The sequence below is a fragment of the Cherax quadricarinatus genome, chromosome 68 (genome assembly GCF_038502225.1).
Source record: "Cherax quadricarinatus isolate ZL_2023a chromosome 68, ASM3850222v1, whole genome shotgun sequence".
Taxonomy (NCBI): Eukaryota; Metazoa; Arthropoda; class Malacostraca; order Decapoda; family Parastacidae; genus Cherax; species Cherax quadricarinatus.
In genome coordinates this window covers 14,135,309-14,150,518 of record NC_091359.1, presented here as the reverse complement: position 1 = coordinate 14,150,518, position 15,210 = coordinate 14,135,309, and the positions used below count along the sequence as shown (strand labels likewise).

Below are 15,210 nucleotides of genomic sequence, written 5' to 3'. Positions count from 1 at the left end.
GGAGGTGGGAAGTACAGTGCCTGCATTCTAAAGGAAGGGTTTGGGATATTTGCTGTTTGGAAGGACATCTGAACTGTTATATCTGTGCATCTCTGTCAAGACAGAGATAGTGTGAGCGATGGTGAAAGTGCTTCCTTTTCGAGACACCCTGCCTCGGCGGGAGAAGGTGGACAAGTTTAAAAAAGAGGGGGGGGGAGAGCTAGTATGTCTACCGCAGTACTTCTCTAATCTTATGTTCTTGTGCAATGAACCTTATGCAAAGCTGTTAAGCTACAAAAAATAAAAAGTACTGGACTTACAATTCCTTTAATTTGCTCATCTTTGCCATCCACCTTCTGCACACGGAGAATATGATAGCAGAAGTCAAGGGATTCAAATCTTCGTTGTTGACCCAAAAGAACGATCATGCAGCAGCCAGCCCAGTTCAAACCTTCACCAAATAGTTGCCTGAAAAAAATGCATGGAGAAAAAAATTTCTTAATTACACAAGCTTTAGGCTGTTGCCCATTAAAGATCTGCCAAAGAATCCCATATGACAGTTTAACTACAATAAAAAGGAGACTCACCCCCACACCTGATGGTATTGAGAAATAAGAATGTATGCACAATGATAATTACCATCAGCAACTACGGTACACGTACCAGTAAACAACAAAAAAAATATTTTTATTGAATTTAAAAGCCTGAATAAAAATTTAAAAGCTGCTACTTATTTCTCTGATATCTTCACTGTGCTTCGCATATTCATTATGTGGGCAGTAGTCAAAAGATTACAGACAAATAATGAATAGGTACTTAACTGGTGTTGCAATTTGAGTGTGGCCAGATGGAACAAGCAACTACAAAATGTCAAGAACAGCTGGCATAACTTGTATCAGAATACCAGTAATAATGAGCTACAGTAAATACAATGTCTTCCTTACTCGACAGTGAAGTTGTTAGCTCCTACAGGAATGCACATAACAAACTGAAGTGCTGACCACAGACGATGGAACTCAGTGCACTCGTCCACGTTCATTACACCATTAGCAGGTGGGGAGCCATGCCATATGGGATCTTCTAGAAAAGCTTGAATTCTCGTAAGAATTACCTGCGAATACATACAATGTAATTACAGGTGTAGACTCTCCCAAATCCTTAAGATTTTATATCACACAAATTTTATCCCCAAGAAATATCACATGTTCAACATGGACAAGTATAAATTACTGTAAAAAATATCCTAACTTTAAATTTTAATAATTAATATTGGTTTTGCTATGCCAAATAAATCTCTATGGTAGTTACATACCTCAAAAATTGAGAGGCCACAACATAATCTCTCTCTCGTCAACAAGTCTCCCTCTCTGGCAATCATGGCTTGCTGAAACATAAAATAAATATATATAAATTTAAAATAACTAAGGTATTTTGTGGACATGGCAGGCCGGACTTGAGTCCTGGAGATGGGAAGTACAGTGCCTGCACTCTGAAGGAGGGGTGTTAATGTTGCAGTTTAAAAACTGTAGTGTAAAGCACCCTTCTGGCAAGACAGTGATGGAGTGAATGATGGTGAAAGTTTTTCTTTTTCGGGCCACCCTGCCTTGGTGGGAATCGGCCAGTGTGATAATAAAAAAAAATAATTTTGTGGACATTTAGAGAATGGAGCAACTGAGGTTTTTTTTTGGACATTTAGAGAATAGAGCAAAACAAGATGAATAAGAGGGTAGATAAATCAGGGGTGACAGGCAGACTGGGAGGTGAAGACTGTACAAGAAAGGATGGACGGAGGAGATAAAGGAGGCTGAATGCCAGAGGCTCAAACATCCAGAAGGCTTGTGTTAGGAAGTTAGACAGAGTAAGTGGAGGCACGTGGTTTTTACGACTTAAAGTAACCTTTTTGGGTTTAGCAATTAGTTTATTATTATTATTATTTTTTCAACAAACTGGCCATATCCCACCGAGGCAGGGTGATGTAAAAAAGAAAAACGAAAGTTTTTCTTTTTTACGCCAAAATGCATGGCTTACAGAGGAAGAATTCTGTTCTGTTATCCCATGGATAATTATTTTTTATTATTATTGTTGTTGTTTTTTTTTTGTTTTTCTCAACAAGTCGGTCGTCTCCCACCGAGGCAGGGTGACCCAAAAAAGAAAGAAAATCCCCAAAAAGAAAATACTTTCATCATCACTCAACACTTTCACCACACTCACACATTATCACTGCTTTTGCAGAGGTGCTCAGAATACAACAGTTTAGAAGCATATACGTATAAAGATACACAACATATCCCTCCAAACTGCCAATATCCCAAACCACTCCTTTAAAGTGCAGGCACTGTACTTCCCATTTCCAGGACTCAAGTCCGACTATATGAAAATAACCGGTTTCCCTGAATCCCTTCACTAAATATTACCCTGCTCACACTCCAACAGATCGTCAGGTCCCAAGTATCATTCGTCTCCATTCACTCCTATCTAACACGCTCATGCACGCTTGCTGGAAGTCCAAGCCCCTCGCCCACGAAACCTCCTTTACCCCCTCTTTCCAACCCTTTCGAGGACGACCCCTACCCCTCTTTCCTTCCCCTATAGATTTATATGCTTTCCATGTCATTATACTTTGATCCATTCTCTCTAAATGACCAAACCACCTCAACAACCCCTCTTCTGCCCTCTGACTAATGCTTTTATTAACTCCACACCTTCTCCTAATTTCCACACTCCGAATTTTCTGCATAATATTTACACCACACATTGCCCTTAGACAGGACATCTCCACTGCCTCCAACCATCTCCTCGCTGCTGCATTTACCACCCAAGCTTCACATCCATATAAGAGTGTTGGTACTACTATACTTTCATACATTCCCTTCTTTGCCTCCATAGATAACGTTTTTTGACTCCACATATACCTCAACGCACCACTCACCTTTTTTCCCTCATCAATTCTATGATTAACCTCATCCTTCATAAATCCATCCGCCGACACATCAACTCCCAAGTACATGTATCTGAAAACATTCACTTCTTCCATACTCCTCCTCCCCAATTTAATATCCAATTTTTCTTTATCTAAATCATTTGATACCCTCATCACCTTACTCTTTTCTATGTTCACTTTCAACTTTCTACCTTTACACACATTCTCAAACTCATCCACTAACCTTTGCAATTTTTCTTTAGAATCTCCCATAAGCACAGTATCATCAGCAAAAAGTAACTGTGTCAGTTCCCATTTTGAATTTGATTCCCCATAATTTAATCCCACCCCTCTCCCGAACACCCTAGCATTTACTTCCTTTACAACCCCATCTATAAATATATTAAACAACCATGGTGACATTACACATCCCTGTCTAAGACCTACTTTTACCGGGAAGTAGTCTCCCTCTCTTCTACACACCCTAACCTGAGCCTCACTATCCTCATAAAAGCTCTTTACAGCATTTAGTAACTTACCACCTATTCCATATACTTGCAACATCTGCCACATTGCTCCTCTATCCACTCTATCATATGCCTTTTCTAAATCCATAAATGCAATAAAAACTTCCCTACCTTTATCTAAATACTGTTCACATATATGCTTCAATGTAAACACTTGATCTACACATCCCCTACCCACTCTGAAACCTCCTTGCTCATCCGCAGTCCTACATTCTGTCTTACCACTAATTCTTTCAATTATAACCCTACTGTATACTTTTCCTGGTATACTCAGTAAACTTATTCCTCTATAATTTTTACAATCTCTTTTGTACCCTTTCCCTTTATATAAAGGGACTATACATGCTCTCACTTTTTTATACAATATATAAATAAACAAATAATCCATTTACTATGGCATAACTCTCAAGAGGTACTGAAAGTTGAGAGCTGTAATTAAACATTATCAAGGAATAAGCCTACAAATGTGATACCATTAAAACAAAAATCCAATATTTGTGATGGGAGCAAAGATTTGAGAGAAATGTTAACAAAATAGCAGGCAATAAAATTATTAAGATTAAATAATCATAAAATCTCGGCAACTGAAATGCTGGGAGCAAAGAGCTAGTAACCCTTTCTCCTGTATACATTACTAAAGTCAAAAAGAGAAACTTTTGTTTTTCTTTTTTGGGCCACCCTGCTTTGGTGGGATACAGCTGTTTTGTTGAAAGAGAAGAATCATAATATCTGCATGGGGAAATGGAACAGAATTCTTCCTCCGTAAGCCATGAATGTCATAAGAGGTGACTAAAATGCCGGAAGCAAGGGGCTAGTAACCCTTTCTCCTGTATACATTACTAAAGTTATAAAGAGAAGCTTTTGTTTTTCATTTTGGGCCACCTTACTTCGGTGGGATATGGCCAGCTTGTCGAAAGAAGAACAATCATAATATGTACTTAAGTAGTTACCATCACTCACCTTTGCTGTTCCAAGTCTTTCAATGTTGGAGACAATCTGCAGAGGAGCGTATTTGGCCTCTAGGCGCTTCTGTTTAGTTTCAGGCTTCTCACCCTCTGCAAAATATCAAGGAACAACAGTATAGTTAATGGCACTAAATTTACTGAAAATTATCAGAGGGAACAATTGTATAGTGAATGGCAGTGAATTTATAAATAATTAGAAGAAGGAACAATAGTGAATGGTAATGAATGTGCTCACAATCAGTGGAGAGAGGAGAGAGCCTCCAGCAGATTGTGCTCTCAATGACTAGCTTATCTCCCATTTTTTGGTTAAATAAGTACACTTAGTCAACTGTTGATTAAACATTATCATTATTATTTTTCTTTTTCAACAAACCAACCATATCCCACTGAGGCAGGGTGGCCCAAAAAGAAAAATGAAAGTTTCTCCTTTTAAATTTAGTAATATATACAGGAGAAGAGGTTGCTAGCCCCCTGCTCCTGGCATTTTAGTCGCCTCTTATAACATGAATGGTTTGTCATTATTTCTTCTTCTATTATTATTATTTATTATTAGGGAACGTCTAAGCTTGTAGAAGTCATATAAAACTTGTGGGATGGGTAGCAATCAGATTCAATCAACAGAGAGGAAGAAAGGTCCAATAACTTGGATCAAGAGCCTCTCACCAGCATCCAGAAACCGGCTTCTTGGCTAAACACATCTACATTAACAAAATAATGGTCCAGGATGGACTGCAACAGTCTAAGGCTTCCTCTCTGAATAGAAGGTCAATAGGCAATTATTCCAGCCATGGTATTGCGACTTACTTTACACCTTTTAAATCAAGAAGAATGTTTCCTCAACCTATTCACTTTTGAAGACCATCAATAGAAATAACTGAACCATTATGTAAAACCCACACCACCTAGAGATGCATTCTGGAATTATCTTGTTCCTCCCTCAATCTATGTTTATAAGAGCTATTTTAGATATTTTCATTATTCTGTTTCGTATATGGTGCTGGAGGTGCTAAAAAGAATAAGCATGAATCTATATGACTTTTAAAGAAAACAGAAATGTTAGATAAAAGCATGTGTAATGGATAATGCCTGTGAGGTTCATGTGAATGAATCAACAATTCAAACAATTAGAAATGCTTAAAAAATAATGGCTTGTGCATGAAATAAAATAAAATCATTTATTTCTTTTCTGCAGTATACAGGTAACGTAATTTACATATCATTAAATACATTAGGATCCCCGTATCTACAGGGGATATGTTCCAAGGACCTTACCGTGGTTACTGAAACTGTGGATAGCAAACCCTATATATGTAAGTTTTATACTTACTTATTATAAAGTTTAATTGATAAATTATGCAGTATAAGTGAAGAATTATCACTTTTCATTGATGTGAAGCACTTCAAGGCTTTTCTTAGGCCTTGAAGATCTGCCAGTTTCTCTATTTTTGCACTTTGGGGCCATAACTATGCAAAATTAAGAGGTATTTTTGGGAATCAGTAACCCATGGATAACTGAAACCACAGATACCAAATCAGTGGATATGGGGGTTCTACTACTATTAGGCACAAAAGCCAATACCATGTAGTGCATTTCAGGAAGACATATAAGTGAACAGTATTTAGATAAGGCTAAAGAGGTCTTTGTGGCATTTATGGATTTGGAAAAGGCGTATGACAGGGTGGATAGGGGGGCAATGTGGCAGATGTTGCAGGTGTATGGTGTAGGAGGTAGGTTACTGAAAGCAGTGAAGAGTTTTTACAAGGATAGTGAGGCTCAAGTTAGAGTATGTAGGAAAGAGGGAAATTATTTCCCAGTAAAAGTAGGCCTTAGACAAGGATGTGTGATGTCACCGTGGTTGTTTAATATATTTATAGATGGGGTTGTAAGAGAAGTAAATGCGAGGGTCTGGGCAAGAGGCGTGGAGTTAAAAGATAAAGAATCACACATAAAGTGGGAGTTGTCACAGTTGCTCTTTGCTGATGACACCGTGCTCTTGGGAGATTCTGATTCTGAAGAGAAGTTGCAGAGATTGGTGGATGAATTTGGTAGGGAATGCAAAAGAAGAAAATTAAAAGTGAATACAGGAAAGAGTAAGGTTATGAGGATAACAAAAAGATTAGGTGATGAAAGATTGGATATCATATTGGAGGGAGAGAGTATGGAGGAGGTGAATGTATTCAGATATTTGGGAGTGGACGTGTCAGCGGATGGATCTATGAAAGATGAGGTGAATCATAGAATTGATGAGGGGAAAAGGGTGAGTGGTGCACTTAGGAGTCTGTGGAGACAAAGAATTTTGTCCTTGGAGGCAAAGAGGGGAATGTATGAGAGTATAGTTTTACCAACCCTCTTATATGGGTGTGAAGCATGGGTGATGAATGTTGCAGCGAGGAGAAGGCTGGAGGCAGTGGAGATGTCATGTCTGAGGGCAATGTGTGGTGTGAATATAATGCAGAGAATTTGTAGTTTGGAAGTTAGGAGGAGGTGCAGGATTACCAAAACTGTTGTCCAGAGGGCTGAGGAAGGGTTGTTGAGGTGGTTCGGACATGTAGAGAGAATGGAGCGAAACAGAGTGACTTCAAGAGTGTATCAGTCTGTAGTGGAAGGAAGGCAGGGTAGGGGTCAGCCTAGGAAAGGTTGGAGGGAGGGGGTAAAGGAGGTTTTGTGTGCGAGGGGCTTGGACTTCTAGCAGGCATGCATGAGAGTGTTTGATAGGAGTGAATGGAGACAAATGGTTTTTAATACTTGACGTGCTGTTGGAGTGTGAGCAAAGTAACATTTATGAAGGGGTTCAGGGAAACCGGCTGGCCGGACTTGAGTCCTGGAGATGGGAAGTACAGTGCCTGCACTCTGAAGGAGGGGTGTTAATGTTGCAGTTTAAAAACTGTAGTGTAAAGCACCCTTCTGGCAAGACAGTGATGGAGTGAATGATGGTGAAAGTTTTTCTTTTTCGGGCCACCCTGCCTTGGTGGGAATCGGTCAGTGTGATAATAAAAAAATAAAATAATTCTAGTGCTAAAGAGACTCCTTAAGACCTAGATATGGGTTATCAAGTAGAAGATTTACCATCTTCCTCTCACTTCAGCATAAGATAAGCACTCACCTTTGCAAAATGGTCTGGGTAATATATTCTGGAAGGGTGCTGCCTGCAGGAGGTCACACACTTCCTCCAGTGTGAGGGACTGCTCTATTAACAAGCAGAAAAGTAGAGCATTGCCAAGCTCCCTAAAGTGGTGGAAGAGATCAGCTCTGGCATCAGGATACTGCACAATATCATTCAGTTGTGCATGATAATAGCCCAGAACACCTGTTAAGAGAATTACTGTTAGAATATGGCACCAAGGATGACTTCTTCTATAATGCAGTGCATAAAATAATTTCAGAGTTAAAAGTTCATAACCACATAAATTCCCCCAAAATCACCATACAGTGGGAGGTGTGAATGATGGTTAAAGTGTTTCTTTTTGGGTCACTCTACCTCAGTAGGAGACAGCCAGAATGATAAAAAAAAAATTAAATAAATCCCCGAAAATCACCATACAGTGGGAGGTCACAATATTGTACATTACAAACATTAAATATAATATAAGCAAGGAGTACCTCTTCAAAAAGCACAATTCTTTAAAAAGCATTAATTCTTCAAAATTCCCATATGGCAAGACATCATAATACAAACTTTTTATTCTATCTCAATTGCAATACACACTATAAAAATTGACCTCTTCAGGACCGTGGCCATACCAATTTCTTAAGTCTGTTGACTTGCAACTCTTTGTTAGGTGTTATGTGGGGGGTTTAACTACAGTATACTAAATAAACATTAATGCAGTAAATCCCTCTTATTCAGAATTATAATTTGGAATTATCTCAAACTTGAAAAATAAATTTTTAGTTCATAATGATCTCTGTTACAGAAATCACATCAAACAAGCCCCTGCATTAAGCTTTTGCTGGGACTACAGGCCAAACAACTATTAAATTAATTCATGGTGAGTGCTTTTTCAGAGGATTTTATGAAGCTTCAGAAGAATTTATGAAGCTTCAGAAGACTTTATGAAGCTTCAGAGGGCTTAATGAAGCTCAAACTTTTGCAGAACACTATCAAAAAAATTGCTTTGTTAAATGTTTTACTTCACAGTGATAATTAAGGTATAATATTAAGGTTGAGGGAAAATATTAATGTTAAACACTGAAATGCTTTAACCCTTAAACTGTCCAAAGGTAGATCTACGTTTAAGTGCGTAGCACTCCGAATGTAGATCTACGTTTTTTTTTTTTACATCTGAAAGCACGTAAAATAAAATATAGACATTCGGAGCGCTACGCACTTGAACGTATATCTACGTTTGGACAGTTTAAGGGTTAAAGAAAATTTTTACGTCAGCACTAAGTGCTAGAACCAGGTTAATCATTATATTACTCATCTGCTAGTTACAGGCAGGCCTCGCTTCACAGCATTTCGCTAATGCAGCGGTTTTCAGTTATACCCATTCTTCATTTATTCAGACTTCCTACAATAAATATATCCACCATTCAATATAAGCTAAGAACAAATATATTTTAAGGTAAGTAAAGTGTGTACTTTATATACATTTTTTAGGCCTAGCTATTTTACTCAATTTATGATAGTGGAAACATGTTATCAGGCTTTTGTATGCATTTAAAAGTGAAAAAAAGGCTACAATTCCCTTTACAGAGATTTTTGCTTTACAGCAGTACCCAGGAACCTTACCTGCTGTATAAGCAGGGCTCTCTTGTATTAAACACTCACAAGTTATTACGCATTTACATAGCACCAGAATAAGTAGAATGTCAATGGCACAGACAGTTGCCTTGTGTGGTAACACTAGGAACATTTAACAAAGGAAACCATATGTTCGTCTGTTCCCTGCAACATGTACAACTGGCCTTATTAGCCAGCTCCTGGTGACTTTAAGGGTGTGACACCCATGCCCTGGTAGGGTCACTGACCAAACTTTGAATAAAGTCACTCAAAGTACTGGACTATATTTTTCAAAGTATAAAATAGTACCAGATGATAAAAACAGAAGAAACTTTTAGATTTCTTTCTGAAACCAAAATGAAATATGTAAACAGCCAGAATATTAGGGTAGGTAACACTGCCCTGGAGATGTGAAGTACAGTGCCTGCACTCTATAGGAAGGGTTTGAGATGTATGCTGTCTGGAGGGACATTTTAATTCTCAAATCTGCGTGTCTCTGGAAAGACAGTGATAGTGTGATTGATGGTGAAAGTGATTCTTTATCGGGTCACCCTGCCTTGGATGGAGATGACCAGCGCATTAAAAAAATAGTAATAAAACCAATAATCAAACTCTACTACTAATAAAGCACCAATTAATAATAAAACATCAATACTAATAAAAATAGAGCAAGAAATCTATACGGCAATGTACCTGGAGATCCATAGTCATATCTGGGAAGCTTGCACTGTTTAGGCATAGCTTGAAGAAGTGTTTTGGTGAACTGCAATATATTTCCCTGAATGAGTGAGTGAATAATCTCAAGCAACTCTTGCATCACAACAGCAATGCCCTGGTACCCCAACACACGCACGATAGACCTCAGGTGTGGTGGTCCAAGGAACCCTGAAACAAGAAACATTTATTTTTTTCAACACACCAGCAGTATCCCACCAAGGCAGGGTGACCTAAAAAGAAAAATGAACGTAGGCATGTGTTACTTTCTAAAGTAACATAGGTAAGTCAACAAGTAGTTAGATGTTTTCCAAATTCTATGTATTTAATATCAATTATGATTACAAAAACAATAATAATGATTTTGTCCTGCATTTCCAAAGTCCATTAAAACAAAAAGGTTTTCTTTTCAAATTTAGTAATTTATATGGGAGAAGGGGTTACTACCCTCTTGCTCCCAGAATTGTAGTAGCCTCTTATGACATGCATGACTTACTTACTCATTGTCTTTCTGAAAATCAATAATGTCTACAATTTTTTAACAGTAATAAAAGATTTAATTAGCACACAGTAGTGTACAAAATGCAGTACAGATATGTAGTTTTAATTACAATGAAAATAATTTAAATAACTGAAATTCAACTATTTTATTTCTAGTATAGTACTAATTTCCACAATTCACTAACAATGACTACTGTGCAAGAAATATCATCATGATGGTCAAGAACATTCAAACATATCAGCATGGTACAAGTTTTCAACCTGTACCATGAATTACTTTCTAAAGCAACACAGGTATGTGTTACTTTCTAAAGCAAGATAGGTAAGTCAACAAGTAGTTAGATCTTTTCCAAATTCTATGTATTTAATAACAATTATCATTACAAAAGAGTAATAATAAGTTTGTCCTGCATTTCCAAAGTCCATTAAATCAAGGCCAGTCATACTGAGAGTTTACTGTACATCAGTTCTTGTCCTGCTCTAAGATCGGTCAATAACACGAGGTACAAAAAATTTATGGGTCTCACCAGAATACTGTGAATATATAGTGCTGTAAGCAACATTCAGTGCTTTACTTCCCCAAACCATGTATGGAGCCACATTTGGAGGTTTGTCTCTCTGCACTGCCTGAGCAAAAGTAGTCACAACTGCTTTGACAAATCTGTCAGAAAACATAATTACATCAAATCTGGGGTACTCATTACAACATATTCAAGACAAGGTTAGCTTTTACAAAGTTCAACACAAAACAAGAATTTTAGGAAGCAATGTTAAATTTTTAAACAGGACAGAATAGTAAGCAATTGGAAGGCCTTGATCAAATAATCAAAACCTAAATAGAGAAGTAAATGCGAGGGTCTTGGCAAGAGGCATGGAGTTAAAAGATAAAGAATCACACATAAAGTGGGAGTTGTCACAGTTGCTCTTTGCTGATGACACTGTGCTCTTGGGAGATTCTGAAGAGAAGTTGCAGAGATTGGTGGATGAATTTGGTAGGGTGTGCAAAAGAAGAAAATTAAAAGTGAATACAGGAAAGAGTAAGGTTATGAGGATAACAAAAAGATTAAGTGATGAAAGATTGGATATCAGATTGGAGGGAGAGAGTATGGAGGAGGTGAATGTATTCAGATATTTGGGAGTGGACGTGTCAGCGGATGGGTCTATGAAAGATGAGGTGAATCATAGAATTGATGAGGGGAAAAGGGTGAGTGGTGCACTTAGGAGTCTGTGGAGACAAAGAACTTTGTCCTTGGAGGCAAAGAGGGGAATGTATGAGAGTATAGTTTTACCAACGCTCTTATATGGGTGTGAAGCATGGGTGATGAATGTTGCAGCGAGGAGAAGGCTGGAGGCAGTGGAGATGTCATGTCTGAGGGCAATGTGTGGTGTGAATATAATGCAGAGAATTCGTAGTTTGGAAGTTAGGAGGAGGTGCGGGATTACCAAAACTGTTGTCCAGAGGGCTAAGGAAGGGTTGTTGAGGTGGTTCGGACAAGTAGAGAGAATGGAGCGAAACAGAGTGACTTCAAGTGTGTATCAGTCTGTAGTGGAAGGAAGGCAGGGTAGGGGTCGGCCTAGGAAAGGTTGGAGGGAGGGGGTAAAGGAGGTTTTGTGTGCGAGGGGCTTGGACTTCCAGCAGGCATGCGTGAGCGTGCTTGATAGGAGTGAATGGAGACAAATGGTTTTTAATACTTGACGTGCTGTTGGAGTGTGAGCAAAGTAACATTTATGAAGGGGTTCAGGGAAACCTGCAGGCCGGACTTGAGTCCTGGAGATGGGAAGTACAGTGCCTGCACTCTGAAGGAGGGGTGTTAATGTTGCAGTTTAAAAACTGTAGTGTAAAGCACCCTTCTGGCAAGACAGTGATGGAGTGAATGATGGTGAAAGTTTTTCTTTTTCGGGCCACCCTGCCTTGGTGGGAGACGGCCGATGTGTTAATAAAAAAAAAAATAATAATAATAAATAGATAAGGTGGCAACAACAAGTAAGAGGGAGGTGAAAGTGTATAAACTAAGGGAGGAGGAAGTTCGGGTGAGATATAAGCGACTATTGGCAGAAAGGTGGGCTAGTGCAAAGATGAGTAGTGGGGGGGTTGAAGAGGGTTGGAATAGTTTTAAAAATGCAGTATTAGAATGTGGGGCAGAAGTTTGTGGTTATAGGAGGGTGGGGGCAGGAGGAAAGAGGAGTGATTGGTGGAATGATGAAGTAAAGGGTGTGATAAAAGAGAAAAAGGTAGCTTATGAGAGGTTTTTACAAAGCAGAAGTGTTATAAGAAGAGCAGAGTATATGGAGAGTAAAAGAAAGGTAAAGAGAGTGGTGAGAGAGTGCAAAAGGAGAGCAGATGATAGAGTGGGAGAGGCACTGTCAAGAAATTTTAATGAAAATAAGAAAAAATTTTGGAGTGAGTTAAACAAGTTAAGAAAGCCTAGGGAAAATATGGATTTGTCAGTTAAAAACAGAGTAGGGGAGTTAGTAGATGGGGAGATGGAGGTATTGGGAAGATGGCGAGAATATTTTGAGGAACTTTTAAATGTTAAGGAAGAAACAGAGGCAGTAATTTCATGCACTGGTCAGGGAGGTATACCATCTTTTAGGAGTGAAGAAGAGCAGAATGTAAGTGTGGGGGAGGTACGTGAGGCATTACGTAAAATGAAAGGGGGTAAAGCAGCTGGAACTGATGGGATCATGACAGAAATGTTAAAAGCAGGGGGGGATATAGTGTTGGAGTGGTTGGTACTTTTGTTTAATAAATGTATGAAAGAGGGGAAGGTACCTAGGGATTGGCAGAGAGCATGTATAGTCCCTTTATATAAAGGGAAAGGGGACAAAAGAGACTGTAAAAATTATAGAGGAATAAGCTTACTGAGTATACCAGGAAAAGTGTACGGTAGGGTTATAATTGAAAGAATTAGAGGTAAGACAGAATGTAGGATTGCGGATGAGCAAGGAGGTTTTAGAGTGGGTAGGGGATGTGTAGATCAGGTGTTTACATTGAAGCATATATGTGAACAGTATTTAGATAAAGATAGGGAAGTTTTTATTGCATTTATGGATTTAGAAAAGGCATATGATAGAGTGGATAGAGGAGCAATGTGGCAGATGTTGCAAGTATATGGAATAGGTGGTAAGTTATTAAATGCTGTAAAGAGTTTTTATGAGGATAGTGAGGCTCAGGTTAGGGTGTGTAGAAGAGAGGGAGACTACTTCCCGGTAAAAGTAGGTCTTAGACAGGGATGTGTAATGTCACCATGGTTGTTTAATATATTTATAGATGGGGTTGTAAAGGAAGTAAATGCTAGGGTGTTTGGGAGAGGGGTGGGATTAAATTATGGGGAATCAAATTCAAAATGGGAATTGACACAGTTACTTTTTGCTGATGATACTGTGCTTATGGGAGATTCTAAAGAAAAATTGCAAAGGTTAGTGGAGGAGTTTGGGAATGTGTGTAAAGGTAGAAAGTTGAAAGTGAACATAGAAAAGAGTAAGGTGATGAGGGTGTCAAATGATTTAGATAAAGAAAAATTGGATATCAAATTGGGGAGGAGGAGTATGGAAGAAGTGAATGTTTTCAGATACTTGGGAGTTGATGTGTCGGCGGATGGATTTATGAAGGATGAGGTTAATCATAGAATTGATGAGGGAAAAAAGGTGAGTGGTGCGTTGAGGTATATGTGGAGTCAAAAAACGTTATCTATGGAGGCAAAGAAGGGAATGTATGAAAGTATAGTAGTACCAACACTCTTATATGGGTGTGAAGCTTGGGTGGTAAATGCAGCAGCGAGGAGACGGTTGGAGGCAGCGGAGATGTCCTGTTTAAGGGCAATGTGTGGTGTAAATATTATGCAGAAAATTCGGAGTGTGGAAATTAGGAGAAGGTGTGGAGTTAATAAAAGTATTAGTCAGAGGGCAGAAGAGGGGTTGTTGAGGTGGTTTGGTCATTTAGAGAGAATGGATCACAGTAGAATGACATGGAAAGCATATAAATCTATAGGGGAAGGAAGGCGGGGTAGGGGTCGTCCTCGAAAGGGTTGGAGAGAGGGGGTAAAGGAGGTTTTGTGGGTAAGGGGCTTGGACTTCCAGCAAGCGTGCGTGAGCGTGTTAGATAGGAGTGAATGGAGACGAATGGTACTTGGGACCTGACGATCTGTTGGAGTGTGAGCAGGGTAATATTTAGTGAAGGGATTCAGGGAAACCGGTTATTTTCATATAGTCGGACTTGAGTCCTGGAAATGGGAAGTACAATGCCTGCACTTTAAAGGAGGGGTTTGGGATATTGGCAGTTTGGAGGGATATGTTGTGTATCTTTATATGTTTATGCTTCTAGACTGTTGTATTCTGAGCACCTCTGCAAAAACAGTGATAATGTGCGAGTGTGGTGAAAGTGTTGAATGATGATGAAAGTATTTTCTTTTTGGGGATTTTCTTTCTTTTTTGGGTCACCCTGCCTCGGTGGGAGACGGCCGACTTGTTGAAAAAAAAAAAAAAAAAGATAGGGTCATCTGGAAAGAAAAAATTCATTTTTCCTGACAAAAAAAAAAAAGTGTCACCACTTTAATGTAAAACAATGATAAAGAAACAAAGGCCTTATTCTTATTAATTACTTACAGGCAGGGCCCCCTTATACAGCAGGTTATGTTCTGGGTTACTGTAGTAAAGCAAAAAATCACTGTAGAGTGAAATCTAGTCTTTTTTTTACTTTCAGATGCATATAAAAGCCTGATAACATGTTTACACTATCTTAGATTAAGTGAGCAATAGAGCTAAGCCTAAAAAAATGCATAAGTTGAAGTTGCTTAGAAAGATACGGTGAATGGTGAACCATCTACTGATATATTTAATAAGATAGTAGAGGGCACTGATTTACAGAAAATGTTGCATGT

General features: G+C 38.7%; 1 protein-coding gene across 6 annotated transcripts in view; it reads right to left on the bottom strand.

Annotated features, from left to right (window-relative positions):
• Positions 1–15,210, bottom strand: part of Cyfip (Cytoplasmic FMR1-interacting protein Sra-1) — a 143,503-nt gene that overhangs the window by 27,670 nt on the left and 100,623 nt on the right. For all 6 annotated transcript variants that reach the window (XM_053789637.2, XM_053789640.2, XM_053789639.2 and 3 more), the window contains 7 exons: positions 10,858–10,991; positions 9,809–10,000; positions 7,496–7,699; positions 4,387–4,481; positions 1,292–1,363; positions 924–1,090; positions 300–447 (listed from right to left, as the gene is read on the bottom strand). In XM_053789637.2, the coding sequence (XP_053645612.2) occupies positions 300–447; positions 924–1,090; positions 1,292–1,363; positions 4,387–4,481; positions 7,496–7,699; positions 9,809–10,000; positions 10,858–10,991 (1,012 nt within the window). The remainder of the gene's footprint in view (positions 1–299; positions 448–923; positions 1,091–1,291; positions 1,364–4,386; positions 4,482–7,495; positions 7,700–9,808; positions 10,001–10,857; positions 10,992–15,210) is intronic.